Source organism: Bombus pascuorum, chromosome 12, assembly GCF_905332965.1.
Source record: "Bombus pascuorum chromosome 12, iyBomPasc1.1, whole genome shotgun sequence".
In the NCBI taxonomy this organism is placed as follows: Eukaryota; Metazoa; Arthropoda; class Insecta; order Hymenoptera; family Apidae; genus Bombus; species Bombus pascuorum.
The window spans coordinates 12,895,900-12,921,769 of NC_083499.1; the positions used below are offsets into that span (position 1 = coordinate 12,895,900).

The following is a 25,870-nucleotide window of genomic DNA, read 5'->3' on the forward strand; positions in this document are numbered from 1 at the left end:
CTTCTTTTTTCTCTGCACTCTCTTTCTTTATTCTGTTATTTTACTTGTAGAAAATCTTAATCTTAAGGACAGACGTATTTGCATACACATGTTAATACATCATACTGCGCATGTGCGTGCGTATTATGGCGACATCTAAACTGACATTTAAAATACATATAATATAAGTACATGTGTATTCTTTATTTATTTCTAATAGATGCACATATAAATGAGTATTAAATAGTACGTAATTATTTGTATAATGTATACAAATAAATATGTTTGCTGTATGTTCAGTGAATAATATAAAAAGTAAAATATACTTTTGATGTTGCTTTGAGGCCAAAATAACTTATTAATTCTTTATACAGGATATAAATAGAGGTTAAGAATAGAAAATAGAATTATAATCTCTTGAAACAATTTTAATTCCCATATAATCGACCACATAATCTTTTCTGTGAAACGATGTTTTTTATTTAAAACTTCCAAGCGTATTATAAACTATTTACAGTGTCATATGTACTGTATGTACTTAAATCATTACTTCTCTATGAATTGTATTTCTTATCATACCTTTTATGCAGATATCGATTTTGTGATATCTTCTTCACACTTATAATTATCAAATTTCATCAGTTATTCAAATTTCATCTGATGTTTTGTTATTAATTTTGAACATTTCCTAGCTATAAATGCATCGAACAAGAGAAGTGTTCAAAAACATTGTCAGTTTCCTAAGAGGGGGGATCGAGTCGTAGCTTGACTCCTAAATGCATTAAAATGGAAGTTTCGAAAAACGAGCAATTGGTTGATACATATGAGAAAATTTATGGAGATGAATGCCGAATCTGTTTGAAAAAAGCTGTTGGAATTTGTGAACTTTTTAAAAATGGGGATGCTATTCCTCGAAAACTTATGGCCGTTGCTTCTGTACAGGTTAGTTTATATCATCTTTTGCGATAATAACATATTAAAAACTAATTCCTTGAAATTTTATTCCCTTCTTCTGTACATATGCTTTTGATATTAATATTTAGTATGTCTTTCATGCCTCTCGAAGAAACTTTTTCAATCTGTATGTGACCTATATTAACAACAACTAATTGAAGCCAACAACATTTAGAAAGAAATTTGAAATTTTGAAAAATATAAAGCAATTAGAGAACTTTACTATGTTTTCAATAAATATGTCATCATCTTGAACTTGTATTTCTTCAATTGTTTTGTTATTATCCTATTATTTATATACCTATATAAAGAAGTTTTTTATCCAACTGCAATAACGTTTATTACTTTTGTAAACTTAAATATCATCGAATACAATTTTAATGTAATAATAATGTACTAATGATTTTAGAAATCGTGTTATAATGAATTTAAATACATATGCTGCATACAATATAGTAAAACTTTTTATAGTTCTTCTGTAAATTATACGTTTGTATAGATTTTATTTATGAACATTAAAGAAATACATTTATGTCGTTTTAGATTGCAGAAGGAGACGGTTTACCACCAGTCATCTGCGTGCCTTGTAACCAGCGTTTAGATGCATCGTATGATTTTAAATGTCAAATACAAAATTCAGATGAGAAGCTTCGTCAAATTCTAAAGCTGAAATCCTCTTCTAACGATTCTGTTACCAATGCCAGCAGCATAGTTACAGCAATAATCGCTGATGTGATATCTAGCGTAATATCTTCTGAGAAAGAAAATACAGAAAAACAAGAAGTTTGTTCTACAAATTTCTGCAATGATAATTTTTGCTTTACGAAAGATGAAACAGCTTTTTGTCTCAATTCAGAGAAGAACTTGTTTTGTTACGAAAAGGAATCATCGCACAGTCGATTAAACGATACAGAGCAAAGAAAGAGCCTAGAAAATGTAAATGTTTATAAGAGTTTATTAGAGGATGATTCTGTAAGACAAATCGATTCGATAAAACAAGAGTTTGTTTTATTAGACGAACATATGGTACAAACTAAAGATGTTCCATTAAAAGGAGAAGCGAGTATCGAAGAAAGTCAACAAATGTCAGAAGAGACATCAAAGACAGATAGTATTCAAGATGATGATGATGATGAAAAACCATTAATTTCACGCACAACTAGATTACGCTGTACACAATGTATCAAGTCTTTTCATACAAAAGTGGCCTTGCAGAGACACGCCATTGTACATAAACGTAAAACAAAATTACGTTATGTTTGTTATGTTTGCGATAAGCAATATTCTACGCTTGCAAAAGTGAAAAATCATGTTGCAATTTGCCATGAAGCTCGCGATAGGAAAGAAAATATTCAACATAAGAGAATCAACTATGAGCAAAGTAAAGCAATCGCGAGTGTACAAGATAAAAGGATTAATAGTAATGTCCAAGTAAGTATTTAAATTGGATTTTAGATAGACTTTGCCGAAGATTTTTGCCAAGGAAGATCATCGCAGCTATTATATTTTACCATAAACTAGTTTAAGGACGTTGTATTGTCATATTTCAGGATAAAAGAACAAAAATTCAAAAAAATGATGACTCTCCTAAGGAACAACGAAAAAGCTTAAAATTTACTTGCAAAGTGTGTTTGAAACAATTTACTTATCAAAAATCTTTTATCACACACGCTAAAAGTCATCCAGAGTATAAACTGGAAGAATTGGATGATTCGTCTCAATGTTGGGTAAAAGAAAGATGTACAGAAACCGTGGTGGAAGAAGAAGAAAATGAAGAAGAGGAAGACGAAGAAGACGAGGAAGATGAAAACCTTCCTGCTGAAAGTTTACAATGCACTCAGTGTGGGAAATTATTTGCAACAAAAAGAAATCTTAAAAGGCATGTCTCCACACATAGTGGATTAAAATATACGTGTGAAACATGTGGCAAAGGATTCTCAAGAGTGGATAAATTAAAAGATCATGAACAATCAAAGCACAAGGCTGAATTATTCGGCAATTCTGATTTGGATGATAAAGAGGACACAGACAATGTAGTTAATAAAGGTGACTGTTTAGAAGGAAGAAAGAAAGTAAGTAAGTTATTAAACTCGAAACCTGAAACTTTTCTCTACCTTTAAAGTAAAATAATTTGTTCAATAATATTGGAATATTATTTTAGGATCGTCACAATAGACCCCACAAATGTGCAATCTGCCCTAAATCGTTCGCGCAAGCGCAATCGCTAGCGAATCACATAGAACGCCATAAGCGGGTAAAAGAAACTCAAAAAAGATTTCTTTGCGAAGTCTGTAGCAAGTGTTTTGCACAGAGTGGTTCTCTGGTTGCGCACATGCGTACACATACAGGAGTTAAGCCGTACGTTTGTAACGTGTGTAGTAGAGCATTTACAAAGAGCACTTATCTACAATTACATCTACGTACTCATAGCGGTGAAAAACCTTATATTTGCCAGTATTGTAGCAGGGCGTTTGCACGTGCTAACACATTAGCACGACACATAACAATGCATACAGGGGAAGCAAAATATCATTGTCAGATTTGTACAAAATCATTTAGAAGACTGACTTCGTTGAATGAACATACTTATACGCACACTGGACAGAGACCATACGCTTGCAAAATTTGTACAAAGAGATATAACAATGCAGGGTCACTTTACGCGCATAGAAAGAAGTGCAAGGCGCAGCAATTATCTAACCCTGGATTCGCGGTTTCCGTGGAAACCAGTACTGTATCAGAACAACAAGAAGTAGACGTTCCACAAGTTTTAATCTATTCCCACAGGAAATTAGTAGAGGACGCAACTGTTGGACAAGTCACGCCCACACCACAGTACATGCTCGCAAATGTACATAATCAGAAGAATTTGGGATCAAATATTATACAACCGTTTCCAGTGGATGATTCAAACGTTTATACAATTAATACGAAGCAATTTAAGAATCCCTATTATACAATTTATCCAAACATGTAAAATAATAACGCGCGCGCGCGTGCGCGCGCGCGTGTGTGTGTGTGTGTGTGTGGGAGATTGATTAAAGAATGCATTTTTTAGAACAACTCCTCTGATCTTTTTCTTTCTTTTGAACCATGTTCTTTTTTTGTTTTTTTTTTTTTAACAGTTACCGAATAAAAATGCGAAAATAAGGCGAGAGAGGCCTCTAAGGTGGTAAGTATACACTATAGAGTGAGTAAATAAATAAATACAAGGTAAAAATACATGTAAAAATTGAAGCTTTTAAAAGATCATTTAATCCTAATATTCTTAATTATAAAACGATTGAAATTATAAAACGATATTCGGCAGTTCGAAAGTTTTAAGAATTTATATATATGTTGGGTTAACATTATGATTAGGGTTAGGGGCGTGTAATGAATCTTCGCTTGAATTAGCCATCGTTGTCATACAATCGAGGTAATGTTGATTAGCACAAGTGAGAGTATTACAGAATCGACAAGTAACCGCGGTGATTAGACACTAATGACAATGGTCTTAGGTTCGATAACGAATCCGCGGTCAACGGGATAGTAAATGTACTTTTCTCCAAAGTCTAAGTCTGACTCCTGGTTAAAATAAAACGTGACGATATTCACTGATCGTAAAGACTTTGTTTTTCTCGCTGATGAGATCGCACGAGAGTGTGTTTTCCGTCGCGGTGATGCTGCAGAAGAAAACTATGACGGGGTGAGGGAAATGGACGTTGCTGTTAATTGGTCAATTTCTATGTTGGTGGTTGAAGAAGGATGCTAACCGCCCTTGAGAGGAAGTTGCTAGCGGGAAGCGTCGTTCGTGAGAAAAGCAGATTTCAGTGTATCTTCCAGTAGTAGGTGATAGATTTAGAGACTGTTAGGATAAAGACTGTTTGTCCGTTTGAAGGACTTTAGTTTACTAAATCCTAAGATTTATAGCGGGTCCTCAGGCTAGCTGAACATGTACTGTGGAGATGCATCGACATCTGTTAATTACCTTGCCCGAAAAATAGCGTCTGTATGTGGTGAGCCACGGGATAGAAACCGTTGGAATGTTTACTGTCGAGTGCCGCTACGATTATTTCTTTTTAAGGAGAACTATTCTTTTTATTTTTAAGGAGAACTATTACTCCATACCTCTGTTAGGTAAAAACGTTTATCCCGTGACCGCAACTATGTTTAGCGATTAGTTGTCGCTTCGAGCCCAAGCTAATTATCACAAATCTCGGACAATTATAATCGGGTTAAATTATAAAGACTAAAGTACTGGAGATTTTCCAAAGAATTCCAAAGGGAAGGTCCCCGTGACCTTTGTGACCCGGACATACCTTTCATCTCCGACATACATTTCAGCCATTAACTTTTAACATTCAAACTATTAATTTATAACATTTAAGCTATTAATTTAGAACATTTAAAGTGTTATTTTATAAATTTAAGCTGTTAATTTGTAACATTTAAGCTGTTAATTTAAAACCGTTTAAGCTATTAATTTATAACGTTTATGCTATTATTTTACAACATCTAAGCGATTAATTAATAACATTTAAGCAATTAATTTATAATATTTAAGCTATTAGTTTATAGCACTCAAGCTATTAATTTATAACAATCGAACCTTTAATTGACAACGTTTAAACCATTACTTGAGAACAATTAAAGCATTAATTTGTGATATTTAAACCATTACTTAATAACAGTTACACCATTAATTCATAAGAATCAAGCCAATAAGTAACAACTTTCGAACAATTAATTTATCACAATCCAACCAATAATTAACAACATTTAAGCAACTAATTCATAACAATTAAACTATTAATTTATAATAATGGTAACATTAATTAACAACATTTGAGGCATTAATTTATAACAATCAAACCATTCTTTAAGTAATCAATAAGTCTCTCGCTAATAGCCTAATAAATCCTTTGATAGATCTAACGAAGAATATTATTCGCTATATAATTAATATCTGTAGCACGTACATCGATGCCGGTGCTACTGAAGAAAAAGGAGCCATTTTTTTTTACTACTATAACCAGTAAATTTACTCGTTTAACTTGAGAGGAATTAAAAAGGAACCTGACTTTTAAGTAAGCATTAAATAAGAATTTTAAATATCACCTAGAGTGATGTAGGTGTTATTCAAGAAAAAGAATATTTAATACAAGAGCGTTTATTATTTAATACCTTAACTTATTTCACAGTAACGTCATCGACTGCCGTTAGGTTTTCTTTTCCTTTCTGTTCAGACTAATTGATAGTCGAAAACTAGTATCAAAGAAGTGTGAATATAGTCTTAGCTTGTGGAAACTATTAAAACGATAAAAATGGACATCGTATTGAATCGTTGAGGACGCCAATTTACGATAAAAATTAAGAAATTGGTCAACTTGATTTTGTTATAATGGAGAAACCGTCTTTTGCTTTGTCAAAAGATCGTTACCCTTTGATTGACATCTCGATACTTTGTAAAGGTATATAGGGAACCCGGAAGTGGCGCGCGAGCTCTTTAGTGCCTGAACTGTCGGAGAGTGAACATCGAAGAAGAACTTAAATATACGGTAAATAAACAAAAAATATTAACAATAACATTGAACTGGTAATTTATAACTTCTAAATCGTTAATTTACAACACTTAAGCTATTAATTTGTAACATTTAAGCAATTAATTTATAACATTTAATCCATTAATTTATGACTCTTAAACTATTAATTTACAACATTTAAACTGTTATTTTATGCATTCAAGCTATTAATTTACAACATTTAAGCTATTAATTTACAACATTTAAGCCATTAATTTATAGTATTTAAACTGTTATTTTATACATGTAAACCATTAATTTCTAACATTTAAACTATTAATTTCTATTATCTAAGCCATTAATTTATAACATTTAAGCCATTAATTTAAAACAATTACTGCATTAATTCTTAACAATTATACCAATAATTTATAACCATATCCTCCCATTAATTCAAAATAATTATGCTCTTAATTTATAACAATTGTATCACTAATTGGAAGCAACTCTATATTCATTGATTTAAATGAATACCATCAATTCGTTGTGAGGAAATTAATGATTTATTTCGTTTTATTTAATATTTACGAAATCTTTCAAGTCCCTGAAGTGCGATTTTATTTCTATACAGCATTATTTTTTAATTTTAAATATAGTATTTAATTTCTCATTTCACTATTTCATATAAAAACAATGGTAACGCAGAGTGTACCTATTGAGTGTCTATGGATGGGATGTAATTTTCCATGACTGCTCAAAATCAAGGAAACAGCACCGTATTCGTGGAAGGAAGGAAGCAAGTGCAATTTAATCGAAAGCAGCGACAACTTACCATTCATCCATACGCACTACAATCGGTATCTTGCATGGTTTCGTTTCTTCGATGATAAGTTCAATATTCAAGTATGATTATGCAAATCCACGCACTACAACCATTCTAATTAATAAATTTCAATACACGCTACTTCTTTGTTATAAAATAATTTGACATCTCTGCTTCCAATGCTTAAAAACTGTTTATGTAAATGGGACCCGAGCGTAGTTACCTCCTCGTGGTGGGTCCCGGTAATTGGTATCGTTTTCCAAATAATAATACACCAACTACTATTTTAAATATTAGTATTATTATTTGAAAAACGATATTAAGCTAAAAACTACTTGAATATAGTCTGGTCTTGATCATCCAAAATAGTTTGGGTGATCTAGACTGGACTAATACCCCCCCGCGGGGGCACCGGGGGACATCGTGGGACATCGTGGGACATCGTGGGACACCATAGGACACCGTGGGATGCGTGCGTTTTAGCCTTAATTAATCATAAGATAGATACCTATGTTATGTGCATTGCAAGCTCATTCCGTACAAAGATACTTATCCATCTTGGAACGAAAAATATAAATCTCTTCGCTCTTGATCCCCTCCCTTACCACATTGGAAAAATTGTTCCCGCGATTTATCGGTTCGCGATCGCTCAGTTCTTTCAAACTGCGGCGTGGCGTACTCGCTCGAGCGTATCCCGGGTACGTGCGGGTCAACGTGCACTGGACAACTCTTTGGATTCGTCGGTTGCCCAAGGACAACTTTTGTCTCGACGACTGCTCGTCGTTTGCCTCGAATCACGGGCGTTGTCATCACGCTGGTGATACCTGTAAAACTGTTGACGATTGAGTCGCAGGTCCACAATGCTGTCCGATTGGTACTTCGGTACTTGGACAGGGACCTGCATTTCACGTCCTCCGTAATTCTGATCGAACTCGTGGGGGTGGACCCCACTGTTCAGTTGGGGCCTTGCCTTCGTAATCCTGTTCAGCGGTCCCTCCCCGAGTTCAACATGTTCAGTTGGAGTGTGTTAAATCGCAGGCCCATTTGCTGGACACTGGTATCATCGGTAAGTGCCATCGACTGTGATAAGATCCAAACGATGTGTCAGGAATCGAGCGAAGGTGAATGCTTGAGCTTCCACCGAAGTTTAGGGTTATCTGGTGCACGGGGGTACGTCACGTAGGTTTGTTAGTTCCTTCGAGAGATCGCGATTACTTTCGTTCCGGGCGATCCGCGGTTTTTCTTTCATCCTCTGATTGTTGGGGCTCCTTTTCCATAGCAGCCTCATTTCTTTTCATTCGTTCCAAGTTAGATAAATGTATCTTTGATACGGAATGTTCCCGATAGGGTTGCGAATTATTGTACGATGTTTGTACCGATCGATGTAATCGTTGTGTGTGAGATACATGTTGCGTTGTGTGGGGGATAGATATTGCGTCGTGTAAGCTTTGTTTTACGTTTGTAGAGATTCGTGTAACCGCTGCATTGGAGATATATGTTTCGCAGTTAGGCTACGAAACAGCTATCTCTTTACGCAGGCCCATGATCACGTAGAGTCAGAACTCGACATTCTTGCCAACAGGTTGAATGTCGAGACCGATGCATAATGTTAAATAACTCATGGGCGGTCTCGTTCGTAGTCACCTCCTTGTGGTGAGACCTGGTAATTGGCATCGCTTTCCAAAAATTAATCAGTTGATTAATCTTTGGAAAACGATACCAAGCTAAGAACTACGCACCAGTCCAGTTTGGGTCACCAAAAGCCGTGAAAAGTATTTTGGATGATTTAGACTGGACTGCACCGTGGGACACCGTGGGACGTCGTTGGACGACGTGGGACAACGTGGGACAACGTGGGACAACGTGGGACAACGTGGGACAACGTGGGACAACGTGGGACAACGTGGGACAACGTGGGACAACGTGGGACAACGTGGGACAACGTGGGACAACGTGGGACAACGTGGGACAACGTGGGACAACGTGGGACAACGTGGGACAACGTGGGACAACGTGGGATATGTCTTGACTCTCAAATCCATTCTGAGTCCATTCTGTACAATGATACTTATCTGACTTGGAATGAAATATAAAAATCGATTCTTCTTTGCCACTGAGTCTTGCGATTATTTTGTGCACGGGAGTGCGTCGCGTGAATCCATTGATCCTTTCAAAAGATCGCGAACGAACGAGTTCGCGCCGCGATTTGTCTTTCATTGTCTCTTTGTCCGAGCTTCTTTTTATTTTTTCATTTTTAAGGGAAGATTATTGTAGTGATGTTGGAGAATATTAAACAGTTTAGTACAATGACTCGAATGTTTCTTTCGCAAGACGCGAAATTATATATGCTGTGTCAATAGCTTCGATTAAATAAATTATTGTTCTATTTCCGATTTATGAAATCATTCTCTTATTTCAAATGAATTTTTAACGAATTGTCTTATTGTTTTAAATTGAGTTATATCTCAATAAATCACTTATGAAATTCAATTTCTTTTGTTGTATTATGTGAATTTGCTACTGCTAACGTCATAAACTTGCAACTTGGTAACAGTTAGATTTAAATACTTCGAAACAAGATTTCGCGTGCGTTTGTCAAGTATTCCTTAAGTATATTTAGTGGCGAACTTTTGAATTCTTACAAATATTTTCCAATATTTATAACTCGCGAGTATAATGTATTAGTGGAATGTATATTTCGTGTTCTAATAACGAAAATTCACAGTATATATTCTAATTGCGAACAGTATAATTCTTGCAAATGACTGTAATGCATTCACGGTATTCGTAAGCATTTGTTCCCTATCAAGAAATATCTCACAATTTTCAACTTACATTTTCATACTTGTTCCAATTTCTTAATAATAATTGTTAAGTATAAAGAAATAGCAGTATTTTCTAAATAAACGTTCGATAGGAAAAAGAAGAAAATTGTCGAAACGACGTTTCGCTTCTTTTCCACCCCCCCATCCCCGCCCCTAAACTGTTTTTTTTTCAGGGAATATTTGTGACCGCGCGCAATGCGGTTGTAGAGTCAGTGTTTGCTACGTAATAGCTTCTTTTCAATATTTTAAAATCACGATAGTCTTGATCAAATTCGATCGAATAATCATACGCGAAAATAATAAAATTTTATCAATCAAATTTGTACGCGATTAGAGTTCTTGTTCGCCGATCATAATTTAAGCGGTCGCGGTAACGTAGTCTTTTATTTTCCTTTCTTTATATATTTATTCTTTTGAATATTCGTTTCCGGTATTAGAGTCAGTGCCTCCCTCAAGAGGATAAAGCCTCTCCAGGAGCTCAAGAATGTAAGTAGTTTTATATATTGTATTTCAATTTGTTCTATTTAGTATATTTTGTTTGAAATACTGTTAATTGTAAAATAAAAATGATTGATAATTCAAAAAGCTGTAAATGTCCTTTTTAATTGAAATAAAGTCTTAAAGTCTTAGCATTAAAGTACAATAAAACTGTCTGATACGTATAAAAAAATCACTGAATATTTTGTTCTCAAACTTTTATATTAGAGTTCCAATTTACATACTTATTAGAGTATATTCTTAATTATTGGTAAAGTTTCGAGTTTGTTATTATGTATTAACGATATTAATGATATCTTATGTTTGGTTATAGACATACCACTGCTTCAACTTCTTTACCTTCTTTGGGAATCTTCTAACAGTGGCTCAAAAGCCAGGAATGTAAGTATCTTTACATATCGTACTTCGATTATGTCTATTCTGTATATTTTTCTTTGATCACTATTAATTAAGAAATACAATTTGATTGAAAATTTGGCAGATTAGAATCTTCTGGGGTAATTCTTTCATTAAAATAAAATTAGTGTTAAAGTCTTAGTACCGAATTATGAAACAAATGACTAACGTATTTCAGAAATTATTAGATTCTTAATTTCTAGATTTTTTACTTTCATATTAGAGTTTCAGTTTTTATACTTACCAAAGTTTATTAGTATTTCAATCTTTATTATTACTAAAGTTACTACAGTTAATAAACTTTCATTTTTCATTATCTCCAACCTTATAAATAATCAACAATCACTCATCGTGTTTTGTTCTGTAACAGATTCTTCGCAACCTCCATTTCCACCACTGGACCCTACATAGTTCCTGATGATATTCGTCCTCTGTTTCTCCGCTTCGAACGGTGAGTCGCATGCGTTTCTGTTCCTCCGGTCACTCAATCATGTCGTAGGACGAAAGGTCCGAATCGGCACGAGTGACTGGTTGTATTACGTAGAATTTTTTGCGAGCATAGTGACCGCGGGTATTCTTCATACCCGTGAGTAGTAACACTCCTTTTTCAAATTTATTAGTTTAGGATAGGTCTTCTTGCACATAGCGATTATAATAATTAGTTTTTTAATAATTAGGTTCAACATATGCACTTGAAAATATATTCGTGTTACTTATAAATACGCATGTTAATATTCCGTATGAATATTTGCAAATGGCAAATATCTACACGAATATACCTGTATGACATAAATATACTTGATTTTTAGCTATGAATCGATCGTGACAATATTAAGTCACGTTCGTTTATTTCACTTTAGCTAGAATTTAAAATATGAGTTAAAATTCATTTTTTCCGTACAAGAATGTGTGATATTTTACGTGCAAGAAGGCACTTCGCGACAGGCAGATTTTTGAATCAAAGCAATAATTTTGAACACTGCTTCTGCACTTTCGAATATATGCTTTGATAAAAAGATCGCCTGAGATTATTTCTTTTTTAATAATATATTTAGAATTAATAATTCCATTTGATCGAGCCTCAATCCTTTTCAATTAACGCTACCTTTTTTGCAATATTAAAATTTTGCTCTAATTTGTTAAATTAATAAAGTTACTTAGTTACTATTAAATTAATAAAGTAAATTTAATCAGAAACGAAGTAGTAAAATATAAAATCAAAGAACGTTAGTCCGTTAAATAAAAATTACACAAACTAATCATCTTTTTAGATCAGGATTTTCAGGTTTAACCCCTTCCGTGCCCATTGTCAGGATCTCATTCACGTGCCCAGGTGCTACTTGAATGGGAGAAAGACATTGGGCACGATGATCTAGACTTAAGTAATGTAATAATTTCTCAGCGACTGACGACGCGTTAGTGTATCGTGCACGACGTATTTTCCACATTATGTATATGTGTTGTTAGGCCGTGGAATTGCGTCGTTTTTTCTCATTCGTTACAATCTCAAATACTAAAAATGTCGAGACATATATCGATTCAATTTACGTCTCGATACAATCATAATTTCTGATAATATCATCCACGCGATTAACTGCAACCACGCTTTTAATATTGCCATAAATTACAATTATAATTCCAAGTTTACTTACATTTATTTTAACGATATCATTTACTCAGACGTGTTTATCACGTTTTACGCAATGGTCACTAGCCTTCGTCAGTCGATTTCAGGAAAACGGTACGTACCTTAGAGTATGCATGTTGTGTTAAGCTCGGGTGTCGGAGGCGTCCCGGGACGTCCTCTCTAGTGTAGGACCTTTGCACCCGGGCGTTTGTGTGAGAACCGTGGAGCGGGTGTGTTGGTGTGCCTGTTTTGCCATTTTTTAAATATAGCGCTAGGTAGGATAGGTAGTATACTTTCTGGTATGTCTGTTAATTATAAGTAGGTAGGGCCGGGCAGGTTGGCACAGTCTCTGGTCGGGTAGGCACGTTTTCGTGTGACCAACCTGTTTCTGGAAATTTATTTGAAAAATCGACGGTGAAACTGGCACGAGTAGAGCATGCTCTCGTCTCTGGTTTTGCCTTTCGATTTTTCGAATTTCGCGGTCGCGGTCGCGAGTGGGCTCGAAACGAACGTTTATCGCTCGAGCACGCACGTGCGAGTGAGCAACGATCACCGCTGAGATCGTTGGTCAGTCCATGTGCACTTCAATCAGCTTCCGCGGTTTATATTTTTATTTTCAAATTTTTTTTTTTTTGTTTGCGATTTAGAAGTCTCGAGCTTAGATTTAAGTTTCAGCGGGCATTGCGCCCGAAGAAAGAAGAAGCTATAAGCCGAAGAGGCCCGGCAAACTGCCACTCAAGAGGGCAACTACTAATGGCTCCCCATCCTTTGGGTCATCCAGAGCATGGGAAGTCATTATTGTTACTACTTTGCCACTATGCTCGCTTTTAGTATTTTTAGTCGTAGTAGTAGTTTTTGTTTTTTTGACCGATGTATATATCGGTCCATCGTCCTATTGGGCAAATCGCGATTTCTCTTATTAGTGTCGCGACAGATTAATTACGGGTTGTATTAGAGTAGCGAAATAACATCGTGGCTTTTTATTAGTGTCGCGAGAGAATGATTACGGTTTGAATTAGAGTTGCGATAAAATGATAATCGCGTTTGTTTTAGAGTTGCGAATTACGATATCGCGATTGCCTTTTGCAATTTTTATTGTGAATTTTTAGAATTTCCTATAGAACTATACGTATCAGAATTTATCCTGTTTTCTATTGTTTAGAATGAGATTATAAAATGTTATTTTTCAATTATTTTTATAGTATTGCAAGTAGCAATACCAGAATATTTTTCATATTTTAAGTAGTAATTTTCATTAAATTCAGTTTAAAAGTTAGCGTTGCGATATTGTTTCATCGCGAGTTCTACTAATTTTTCCTGTTAGCGTTGCGATAACGAATGATCGCGTTTTCTTAAGTAGAGTTGCGTTTATAAAATGCCCAAACCCTCCGACTGCATTTGTCGGACACTGTTCCTGGATCACACGATACAGCTGCAAGAGCTGTGCAAGTGTGATCGTTCATCGGCAACCTCCTAAATGGTTGCACTGCGATATGTCAGCCCTCCACTCGTGATTTTTCTTATTAGTGTTGCGATAAATTAATTGCGGGTTGTATTAGAGTTGCGAAATAACATCGCGGCTTTGCATTAGTGTGGCGAGAATATGATTACGGTTTGAATTAGAGTTGCAATAAAATGATAATCGCGTTTGCTTTAGAGTTGCGAATTACGATATCGCGATTGCCTTTTGCAATTTTTAGAATTTTTCCTATTTTCTATTGTTTAAAATTAGATTATAAAAGTGTTCACTTTATTTTATAGTATTGCAAGTAGCAATACCAGAATATTTAAAATAGCTTATTCATATAGTAAATAATTATTTTCATTAAATTCACTTTAAGAGTTAGCGTTGCGATATTGTTCCATCGCGAGTTCTACTTATTTTTCCCTTTAGCGTTGCGACAACGAATGAACGCGTTTTGTTAAGTAGAGTTGCGTTTACAAAATACCCAAACCCTCCGACTGGATTTGTCGGACACTGTTCCTGGATCATACGATACAGCTGCAAGAGCTGTGCAAGTGTGATCGTTCATCAGCAACCTCCTAAATGGTTGCAGTACGATCCCTCGCTATTAGTGTTGCGTATTGTTTAAATACGAGTGCGTAGATTTAAATTTATTAGCGTTGCGTCTCAAGGTTCGGGAATTTTCAAACTTTTCTTTTTTTTTTATTTTAATGATAGATTAATTGATATTGCAGATATAACAAAGCACTCTTCGCGTTTGAGTTTGAGAACTTTCTGCTTCATAAATATTAATGGTAAATTAGCGTTGCGAAACAAGAATATTCAGTTCCACTCTCGGCGTGTTGATCGGGTTTATATAGAGTGGAAGACGATCGAATCTTTGTAGCCCTTCTGGCTACTGCTTTGTTTTTTTTTCAGAGCCCCTTATTAGTACGTTTATTACTGAAAATACTGCTAAAACACTTATTTCTGTATCAGCGTTAACGTTACCATGACTGTTAAAATACAGTACTTTATTACGAATGTAATATATATATATATATACATGTATGAAATTGTAAACGATTTCAACACGTAACAAAGTATTATAATGAAATATCTTAATATTGCTACGAAGGCTTGAAATATTTTAAAAAATTTAATTCATTGCTATTAGAATTAATGCTGATGATTGTTCGTTCTTAGAACCATAACTGTTAGAATCCTTTCGGCCGCGATATTTTCTATCTTTTCACAGTAACATAAGAGTAACAGTATTTTTATAAATATTCGAATTTCATTTGCATGAAACAAGAGTTCATTCGCGATTATCGTCACGTTTGTAGCAAAAATTCTGCAAAATATGATTTATGCGCATATCTTTCGGTTCACTATGTTGCAAGTCACTATGTTGTTGTAGGAAATAACAGATACCGTTGAAAGTTAAAAGACAAAACAAGTGATTTTATAATAATCGGATTTTCTCTCATCTTAGTTATTGCATATGACATTTTCAAGTTTTAATTCAGTTTAAATTCAATTACTTAAAATTCTTGTTTTCGACGTAACCCTACTTTCGTTTAAAAAGATACAAATAATTCTCTATATTTGCTAAAATTTAATCAATAGTAATTTGATCTATAATTGACCATTATTAGTAGTTTATTTTTCATATATAAAATGTTCTCGTTTTAAAGATGCCTGTTTCTTTTATATGTATCAAATTCAGTAAATGAGTTTGTTTCAGATTTATTAATTTACAGAAAATACATTTCAGTTACATATTTCAACGTTTCATAGCATATTAAATATATATGCTAGAGGTCCAGATGATTTTTCTTTCATAGTCTGATTGTTCTTGATATCACATTATTAAGAGAAGTATATTACGGCATCGTCACAATTTATAACTTTCGATATCTTCAAAAGTTTAGCACAACGAGTTGTATGTCCATTTTGCAAGATTCTCAATTGTATATGCAGTATCGGTATTTTCATTTTCCTTCTCTCGATCCAAGTTAGACAAATGTATCGTTGTTACCGAATGCTGCCAGTATGGTTGCGAATTATTGTACAATATTTGTACTGATCGATGTAATAACTTTCGCAGATTAATCAGTTGATTAATTTTTGGGAAACGATTACATCGATCAGCACAAACATTGTACAATAAATCGATACCAAGCTAATAACTACACCAATACAGTGCAGTTTGGATCACCAAAAGCTACGAAGAGAATATTGGGTAATCTATTCTGGACTGCGCCATGGGACACCGTCAGACACCGTAGGACAACGCTGGACAACGCTGGACAACGCTGGACAACGGTGGACAACGCTGGACAACGGTGGACAACGCTGGACAACGGTGGACAACGCTGGACAACGGTGGACAACGGTGGACAACGCTGGACAACGTGGGACAACGTGGGACGACGTGGGACAACGTGGGTCAAAGTGGAATGCGTGCGTTTTAGCCTTAATTAATCATAAGATAGATACCTATGTTATGTGCATTGGAAGCACATTCCGTACAAAGATACTTATCCATGTTGGAACGAAAAATATAAATCTAGTCTCTCTTGATCCCCTCGCTTACCACATTGGAAAAATTGTTCCCGCGATTTATCGGTTCGCGATCGCTCAGTTCTTTCAAACTGCGGCGTGGCGTACTCGCTCGAGCGTATCCCGGGTACGTGCGGGTCAACGTGCACTGGACAACTCTTTGGATTCATAGGTCGCCCAAGGACACCTCTTGTCTTGGTGACTAGTCGACGACTGCTCGTCGTTTGCCTCGAATCGCGGGCGTTGTCATCACGCTGGTGATACCTGTGAATCTGTTGACGATCGAGTCGCAGGTCCGCAATCCTGTCCGATTGGTACTTCGGTACTTGGACAGGGACCTGCATTTCACGTCCTCCGTAATTCTGATCGAACCCGTGGGGGTGGACCCCACTGTTCAGTTGGGGCCTTGCCTTCGTAATCCTGTTCAGCGGTCCCTCCCCGAGTTCAACATGTTCAGTTGGAGTGTGTTAAATCGCAGGCCCATTTGCTGGACACTGGTATCACCGGCAAGTGCCATCGACCGTGATAAGATCCAAACGGCGTGACAGGAATCGGGCGAAGGTCAATGCTTGGGTTAGGCTGAACCTTAGGGTTATCTGGTGCACGGGGGTACGTCGCGTAGGTTTGTTAGTTCCTTCGAGAGATCGCGATTACTTTCGTTCCGGGCGATCCGCGGTTTTTCTTTCATCCTCTGATTGTTGGGGCTGCTTTTCCATAGCAGCCTCATTTCTTTTCATTCGTTCCAAGTTAGACAAATGTATCTTTGATACGGAATGTTCCCGATAGGGTTGCGAATTATTGTACGATATTTGTACCGATCGATGTAATCGTTGTGTGTGAGATACATGTTGCGTTGTGTGAGAGATAGATATTGCGTCGTGTAAACTTTGTTTTACGTTTGTAGAGATTCGTGTAACCGCTGCGTTGGAGATATATGTTTCGCAGTTAGACTACGAAACAGCTATCTCTTTACGCAGGCCCATGATCACGTAGAGTCAGAACTCGACATTCCTGCCAACAGGTTGAACGTCGAGACCGAGACCGATGCATAATGTGAAATAAATCATGGGCGGGTCCCGTGCGTAGTCACCTCCACGTGGTGAGACCTGGTAATTGGCATCGTTTTCCAAAAATCATTCAGTTGATTAATCTTTGGAAAACGATACCAAGCTGAGAACTACGCACCAGTCCAGTTTGGGTCACCAAAAGCCGGGAAAAGAATTTTGGATGATCTAGACTGGACTGCACCGTGGGACAACGTGGGACGTCGTTGGACGACGTGGGACAACGTGGGACAACGTGGGATGCGTGCGTTTTAGTCGTAATTAATCATAAGATAGATACCTATGTTAGGTGCATTGTAAGCTCATTCCGTACAAAGATACATATCCATCTTGAAACGAAAAATATAAATCTCGTCGCTCTTGATTAACATCGTTTGATTAACATCCCCCCCCCCCACCTTATCAAGTTATATAAGGAACACGCAAGTCGCGCGCGAGCTCTTTCCTGCTTGAACTCCCGAAGAGTGAACGTCGAAGAAGAATTTGAATATAAGGTAAATAAAAAAAAAGCCAAACAATAACATTGCAACTAGTGAGTTATAACGTCTATGCTATTAATTTACAACACTTAAATAATTAATTTATAACATTTATTCCATTAATTTATAGCATTTAAGCCATTAATTTATAACATTTAAGCTATTAATTTACAACATTTAAACTGTTATTTTATACAGGTAAGCCATGAATTTCTAACATTTAAGCCATTAATCTAAAACAATTACTCCATTAATTCTTAACTATTATACCAATAATTTATAACCATATCCTCCCATTAATTCAAAGTAATGATGCTCTTAATTTATAACAGTTGTACCATTAATTGGAAGCAACTCTATATTCATTGATTTAAATGAATACCATCAATTCGTTGTGAGGAAATTAATGATTTATTTCGTTTTATTTAATATTTACGAAATCTTTCAAGTCCCTGAAGTGCTATTTTATTTCTATACAGCATTATTTTTTAATTTTAAATATATAATTTAATTTCTCATTTCACTATTTCATATAAAAACAATGGTAACGCAGAGTGTACCTATTGTGTGTTTATGGATGGGATGTAATTTTCCATGTCTGCTCGAAACCAAGGAAACAGTCCCGTATTCGTGGAACGAAGGAAGCAAGTGCAATTTAATCGAAGGCAGCGACAACTCACCATTCACCCATTCGCACTACAATTGTTATCTTGCATGGTTTCGTTTCTTCGATGATATGTTCAATTATCAAGTATGATTCTGCAGATCCACGTACTACAGCTATTCTAATTAATAAATTTCAATACACGCTACTTCTTTGTTATAAAATAATTTTACATCTCTACTACCAATGCTTAAAAACTGTTTATGTAAATGGGACCCGAGCGTAGTTACCTCCTCGTGGTGGGTCCCGGTAATTGGTATCGTTTTCCAAATAATAATACACCAACTACTATCTTAAATACTAGTATTATTATTTGAAAAACGATATCAAGCTAAAAACTACTTGAATATAGTCTGGTCTTGATCATCCAAAATAGTTTTGGTGATCTAGACTGGACTAATACCCCCCCGCGGGGGCACCGGGGGACAACGTGGGACATCGTGGGACAACGAGGGACAACGTGGGATGCGTGCGTTTTAGCCTTAATTAATCATAAGATAGATACCTATGTTATGTGCATTGTAAACTCATTCCGTACAAAGATACTTATCCATCTTGGAATGAAAAACATAAATCTCGTCTGTCTTGATCCCCTCGCTTACCACATTGGAAAAATTGTTCCCGCGATTTATCGGTTCGCGATCGCTCAGTTCTTTCAAACTGCGGCGTGGCGTACTCGCTCGCGCGTATCCCGGGTACGTGCGGGTCAACGTGCACTGGACAACTCTTTGGATTCATAGGTCGCCCAAGGACACCTCTTGTCTTGGTGACTACTCGACGACTGCTCGTCGTTTGCCTCGAATCGCGGGCGTTGTCATGACGCTGGTGATACCTGTAAATCTGTTGACGATCGAGTCGCAGGTCCGCAATCCTGTCCGATTGGTACTTCGGTACTTGGACAGGGACCTGCATTTCACGTCCTCCGTAATTCTGATCGAACCCGTGGGGGTGGACCCCACTGTTCAGTTGGGGCCTAGCCTTCGTAATCCTGTTCAGCGGTCCCTCCCCGAGTTCAACATGTTCAGTTGGAGTGTGTTAAATCGCAGGCCCATTTGCTGGACACTGGTATCATCGGCAAGTGCCATCGACCGTGATAAGATAAAAACGACGTGACAGGAATCGGGCGAAGGTCAATGCTTGGGTTCGGCTGAACCTTAGGGTTATCTGGTGCACGGGGGTACGTCGCGTAGGTTTGTTAGTTCTTTCGAGAGATCGCGTTTTCTTGCATAGTCTGATTGTTGGAGCTCCTTTTTCATGGTAGCCTTATTTCTTTTCTTTCGTTCCAAGTTAGACAAATGTATCTTTGATACGGAATGTTGCCGATAGGGTTGCGAATTATTGTACGATGTTTGTACCGATCGATGTAATCTTTGTGTGTGAGATACATGTTGCGTTGTGTGGGAGATAGATATTGCGTCGTGTAAGCTTTGTTTTACGTTTGTAAAGATTCGTGTAACCGCTGCGTTGGAGATATATGTTTCGCAGTTAGGCTACGAAACAGCTATCTCTTTACGCAGGCCCATGATCACGTAGAGTCAGAACTCGACATTCCTGCCAACAGGTTGAACGTCGAGACCGATGCATAATGTGAAATAAATCATGGGCGGGTCTCGTGCGTAGTCACCTCCACGTGGTGAGACCTGGTAATTGGCATCGTTTTCCAAAAATTAATCAGTTGATTAAACTTTGCAAAACGATACCAAGCTGAGAACTACGCACCAGTCCAGTTTGGGTCACCAAAAGCCGCGAAAAGAATTTTGGATGATCTAGACTGGACTGCACCGTGGGACAACGTGGGACGTCGTTGGACGACGTGGGACAACGTGGGACAACGTGGGATGCGTGCGTTTTAGTCGTAATTAATCATAAGATAGATACCTATGTTGGAAAACCATTCTACGGGGTTGGAAATCGTAGGAGATACTTCCACAACGTTGTGGAGGGATAGAAATCCATCCTGCGGAGTAGGAAATCGTTGGAGAGTCTTTCACAACGTTGTGGATGATTGGAAAACCATTCTGCCGGGTTGGAATTCGTTGGAATGCCTTCAACAGCGATCTGGAGGGTTGGAAAACCATTCTACGGTGTTGGAAATCGTTGGAGAGCATCCCACAACGATCTGTAGGGTTGGAAAACCATTCTACGGTGTTGGAAATCGTAGGAGAGTTTCACAACGTTGTGGTGGGTTGGAAAACAATTCTCCGGTATTCGAAATCGTTGGAGAGACTTCCACAACGATCTGGAGGGTTGGAAAACCATTCTACGGTGTTGGAAATCGTTGAAGATACTTCCACAACGTTGTGGAGTGTTGGAAAACAATTCTGCGTTTTTAGAAATCGTTGGAGAGCTTTCCACAACTATCTGAAGGGTTGGAAAACCATTCTGCGGTGTTGGAAATCGTTGGAGAGCATTCCACAACGTTGTGGATGGTTGGAAAACCATTCTGCGGTATTGGAATTCGTTGGTGAGCCTTCCACAACGATCTGGAGGGTTGGAAAACCATTCTACGGTGTTGGAAATCGTTGGAGAACATCCCACAACGATCTGGAGGGTTGGAAAACCATTCTACGGTGTTGGAGATCGTTGAAGAGCATCCCACAACGATCTGGAGGGTTGGAGAACCATTCTACGGTGTTGGAAATCGTTGGAGAGCATTCCACAACGTTGTGGATGGTTGGAAAACCATTCTGCGGTAATGTAATTCGTTGGTGAGCCTTCCACAACGATCTGGAGGGTTGGAAAACCATTCTACGGTGTTGGAAATCGTTGGAGAGCATCCCACAACGATCTGGAGGGTTGGAAATCCATTCTACGGTGTTGGAAATCGTTGGAGAGCATCCCACAACGATCTGGAGGGTTGGAAAACCATTCTACGGTGTTGGAAATCGTTGGAGAGCATCCCACAACGATCTGGAGGGTTGGAAAACCATTCTGCGGGGTAGGAAATCGGTGGAGAGCCTTCCATAACGTTGTGGAGGGTTCGAAAACCGTTCTGCGGGGTTGGAAATCGTTGGAGAGCTTTCCACAACTATCTGAAGGGTTGGAAAACCATTCTGCGGTGTTGGAAATCGTTGGAGAACATCCCACAACGATCTGGAGGGTTGGAAAACCATTCTACGGTGTTGGAGATCGTTGAAGAGCATCCCACAACGATCTGGAGGGTTGGAGAACCATTCTACGGTGTTGGAAATCGTTGGAGAGCATTCCACAACGTTGTGGATGGTTGGAAAACCATTCTGCGGTAATGTAATTCGTTGGTGAGCCTTCCACAACGATCTGGAGGGTTGGAAAACCATTCTACGGTGTTGGAAATCGTTGGAGAGCATCCCACAACGATCTGGAGGGTTGGAAATCCATTCTACGGTGTTGGAAATCGTTGGAGAGCATCCCACAACGATCTGGAGGGTTGGAAAACCATTCTACGGTGTTGGAAATCGTTGGAGAGCATCCCACAACGATCTGGAGGATTGGAAAACCATTCTGCGTTTTTAGAAATCGTTGGAGAGCTTTCCACAACTATCTGAAGGGTTGGAAAACCATTCTGCGGTGTTGGAAATCGTTGGAGAGCATTCCACAACGTTGTGGATGGTTGGAAAACCATTCTGCGGTATTGGAATTCGTTGGTGAGCCTTCCACAACGATCTGGAGGGTTGGAAAACCATTCTACGGTGTTGGAAATCGTTGGAGAACATCCCACAACGATCTGGAGGGTTGGAAAACCATTCTACGGTGTTGGAGATCGTTGAAGAGCATCCCACAACGATCTGGAGGGTTGGAGAACCATTCTACGGTGTTGGAAATCGTTGGAGAGCATTCCACAACGTTGTGGATGGTTGGAAAACCATTCTGCGGTAATGTAATTCGTTGGTGAGCCTTCCACAACGATCTGGAGGGTTGGAAAACCATTCTACGGTGTTGGAAATCGTTGGAGAGCATCCCACAACGATCTGGAGGGTTGGAAATCCATTCTACGGTGTTGGAAATCGTTGGAGAGCATCCCACAACGATCTGGAGGGTTGGAAAACCATTCTGCGGGGTAGGAAATCGGTGGAGAGCCTTCCATAACGTTGTGGAGGGTTCGAAAACCGTTCTGCGGGGTTGGGGTTAGGTTGGGGTTAGGTTGGGGTTAGGTTGGGGTTAGGTTGGGGAGCACGAGGCGGGTATGGGTTCTCAGTGCGTAGCATCATGCCCTGAGAAACCCCGATGTATCTGATGTTCACCTATAGTCGGGTGGCGGCTGGTCGGCGCTGTGGCGCCCGTCAGATCGCTGATCCGGTGCGGAGAACTTCGGAGAAGTTGGTGGGCCCATATCTGTCAAGACCACTCACCTCACCTTCACGTGGGGCTCCCCGTCATCCTGCATCGGTCCCGACCGGGGTAGGGTGCGAAAGAGTGAGTGGCAAAGCAAACGAGGGCATGGCTCGTCAACCATGCACCTGATGAAGAAGGAAGGAGGAAGGAGGAAGAAGAAGAAAGAAAAAATATGGATATGAAGGATAACCAAGAAATCGACGTTTACGGTGCAGGGGAGGGATACCCCAGTACCGGCGCAGGAGTGGGTGGTCAAGCGGGCCCCACTGCGTCGTTAGCTAGCGACCGTGGCCGTGTGGGGGTGGGCCACCGGGCCCCCATACGCGTAAACGCGTCCGGTGAAGAAATGGAAGACGTCGCGATGGAGGAGACCCGCGAGGGTGGGCCTCCCGCAAGGACAAAAGCGAACAACATCGAAGCGGCAAAGAACCGCGGAAGAAGCGGGGAGAGAAAAGCGGAGAGGGCGGGACCCGAGGACAGGAGAAGAAGCAACAGCCGGGGAGGGAAACCGACACCGACGCCGTCGCACGCCCCGCTCGCGGTCCCGTCAACCCCGCTTCCAACCGCAGCGGAGCACAGCGGCAACATGTTCCAGACGTTCAAAATCCCCAAGAACGTCAGGGACAAAGTGAAAGCGCAAGATGGGCACAGGTCCATAGACGGCTCGATAGAGTCGTCTCAGATGAGAAAGGAGTCGACCTCGGAAGGCAGATCGGAGGACGAGGAGTCAATGGCCTCGGTCACCTGGAGGGGCAAGAAGAGAAAAATAACGAAAGTGACTCCAGAGGTGTCGGACCGAATGAGGAACGTTATCCAAGGGTCCTCACCGAGAGACGTGGACGCCGAAGTACGGCGACATCAGGCCGAGGTCCTGAAGGTGGCGGCGACGTCCTCCAACCTCAAGGGGACGTACGTCAAAACCCTCAAGGACGCGGTCGAGTACACCGTCGCGGCATGGTCCCACCAAACAACCACCTCCCGGGTGCCAGACTTCCTGGAAGAAAGGAAGAAGAGGGAGGCGCTGGAAAGAGAGGTGGAAAGCCTGAAGAGGAGGAACGAGGAGTTGGAACAAAGGATAGACAGGTTCCTGAAAGGCACGGCCGAGACAGCGGCGCCGTCCCCGACGGAGGCGCAGGCTCCCCGGAGCAGCGGGAGGGCCAAGGACGACATCGGAGCAGAAATAGAGATGCTAAAGAAGTCGATAAGCAGCCTCGGCCCATCCCTGTTGGGGACCCTGAGGGAAGAGCTCAGGGAAGCCCTCAGGGGAACGGGCCTGCTGAGACAAGCGACAGGAGGGAACAACAGCGGCGACAAAGAGCGGACGACGATGCCGCGGACGGCGAGCCCGAAGCCTCCCCAACAACCCCCGCAATCCTCCCAACCCTCTCAACAGCAAGAGGGACAGGGACAGGAGACGGACGGGGAATGGAGGACCATGGTCTCGCGGAATGCGAGACGGAAGGCCAGGGAACAGAGGAGGAAAGAAGCGGGCCACGGCGCCCCCCTCCCCATCGCGCCACAAACGAGCAGGGCGAGATCGGCGGTGGGACCAGCCGGGCAACCGCCAAGGACGACCCCCGCCGCATTAGGTGGAGGGGAAAGGAGGAGAGAAAGAAACGGAGAGAAGAAGACAGGAGCCCAACCGGCGAAACGGACGTACGCGACGGTGGCGGGCAGGGCGGGATCGGCGGTCGTGCGGCCAGCACTCCGACCCCCCCCAACGTCATCGGCGGTAACGCTCACGCTGAGGGACGGGGCTCCGAAGACGTACGAGGAGATCCTGGCGGAGGCGAGACGGGACAAGACCCTCCAGAAATGCGGACTGGAGTACGTCCGAACGAGAAAGGCGGCGACCGGGGCCATGGTGATCAATATCCCGGACGACGCCGGCATGAGCAAGGCCACGCAGTTGGCGTCGCGATTAGCCGGGGTATTGGACCCCTCCACCGTCAGAGTATCAGTCCCGGTACCGACGGCCGAGATCAAATTGGTGGGGGTCGACATATCCCTGAACGAGGAGGAACTGCTGGAGGAGCTGTCCAGGGCGGCGGACTGCCAGCCCCGCGACGTCAGAGCATGGAGCGCGGGAACATCTAGAAGCGGCATGGGGATATTCTACGCCAAGTGCCCCGTGGCCGGAGCCCGTAAACTGGCTCAAGCGGGGAGGGTCACACTGGGGTGGACCAGGGCAAAGGTGATCGCACTCCCCAGGAGACCGCTCCAGTGTTTCCGATGCCTGGAGGTGGGCCACATGGCGGCGATGTGCGTCTCCCCGGTGAGAAGAACCCACCTGTGTTTCCGGTGCGGAGAAGAGGGGCACAGGGCGAGGAACTGCACGGCCGCATCGCCGAGGTGCCCCATCTGCGAGGCAAAAGGAGCCCCGTCAAAACACAGGATGGGAAGCGCGGCGTGCAAACCACCGGAGGTAGGACCATCCGGAAGGAGAAGGGCGCGGAGAACGGCGATGGCCAAGGCAGCAGAGGCCACGGCGACAACCACGAGCAAGGGCGTCACCGGAGCCGCGGAGCAGGCCAGCCTGTCGGGCAACCCACCAGTCGGAGGGAAGGATAGCACCATCGGAGTGAGTGGCCCGGGGGAGGCCATGGAGGTGACCGAGTAAATTCCGGGTCCTCCAGTGTAACTTGGGCAGAGCCGGAAGGGCCCAGGACCTGCTCTACCAGTCCATCCGGGAGAGCAGGACCGACGTGGCGGTGGTGGCGGAGCCGTACAACATCCC

The 25,870-nt window shown here is 40.4% G+C and overlaps 2 protein-coding genes across 2 annotated transcripts; both read left to right on the plus strand.

The window, feature by feature from the left end:
* The first annotated feature begins 561 nt into the window (after window positions 1-561).
* Window positions 562-3,955, plus strand: LOC132912613 (zinc finger protein 420-like). The gene is made up of 4 exons (XM_060970178.1): window positions 562-921; window positions 1,477-2,364; window positions 2,484-3,005; window positions 3,095-3,955. Exons 1-4 carry the CDS (start codon window positions 766-768, stop codon window positions 3,908-3,910), a joined length of 2,382 nt encoding a protein of 793 aa, XP_060826161.1. The 5' UTR covers window positions 562-765; the 3' UTR covers window positions 3,911-3,955.
* A 19,350-nt stretch (window positions 3,956-23,305) lies between these two features.
* On the plus strand, window positions 23,306-25,753 carry LOC132912866 (uncharacterized). Its single transcript, XM_060970644.1, has one exon. It carries the CDS (start codon window positions 23,306-23,308, stop codon window positions 25,751-25,753), a length of 2,448 nt encoding a protein of 815 aa, XP_060826627.1.
* The last annotated feature ends 117 nt before the right edge of the window (window positions 25,754-25,870 follow it).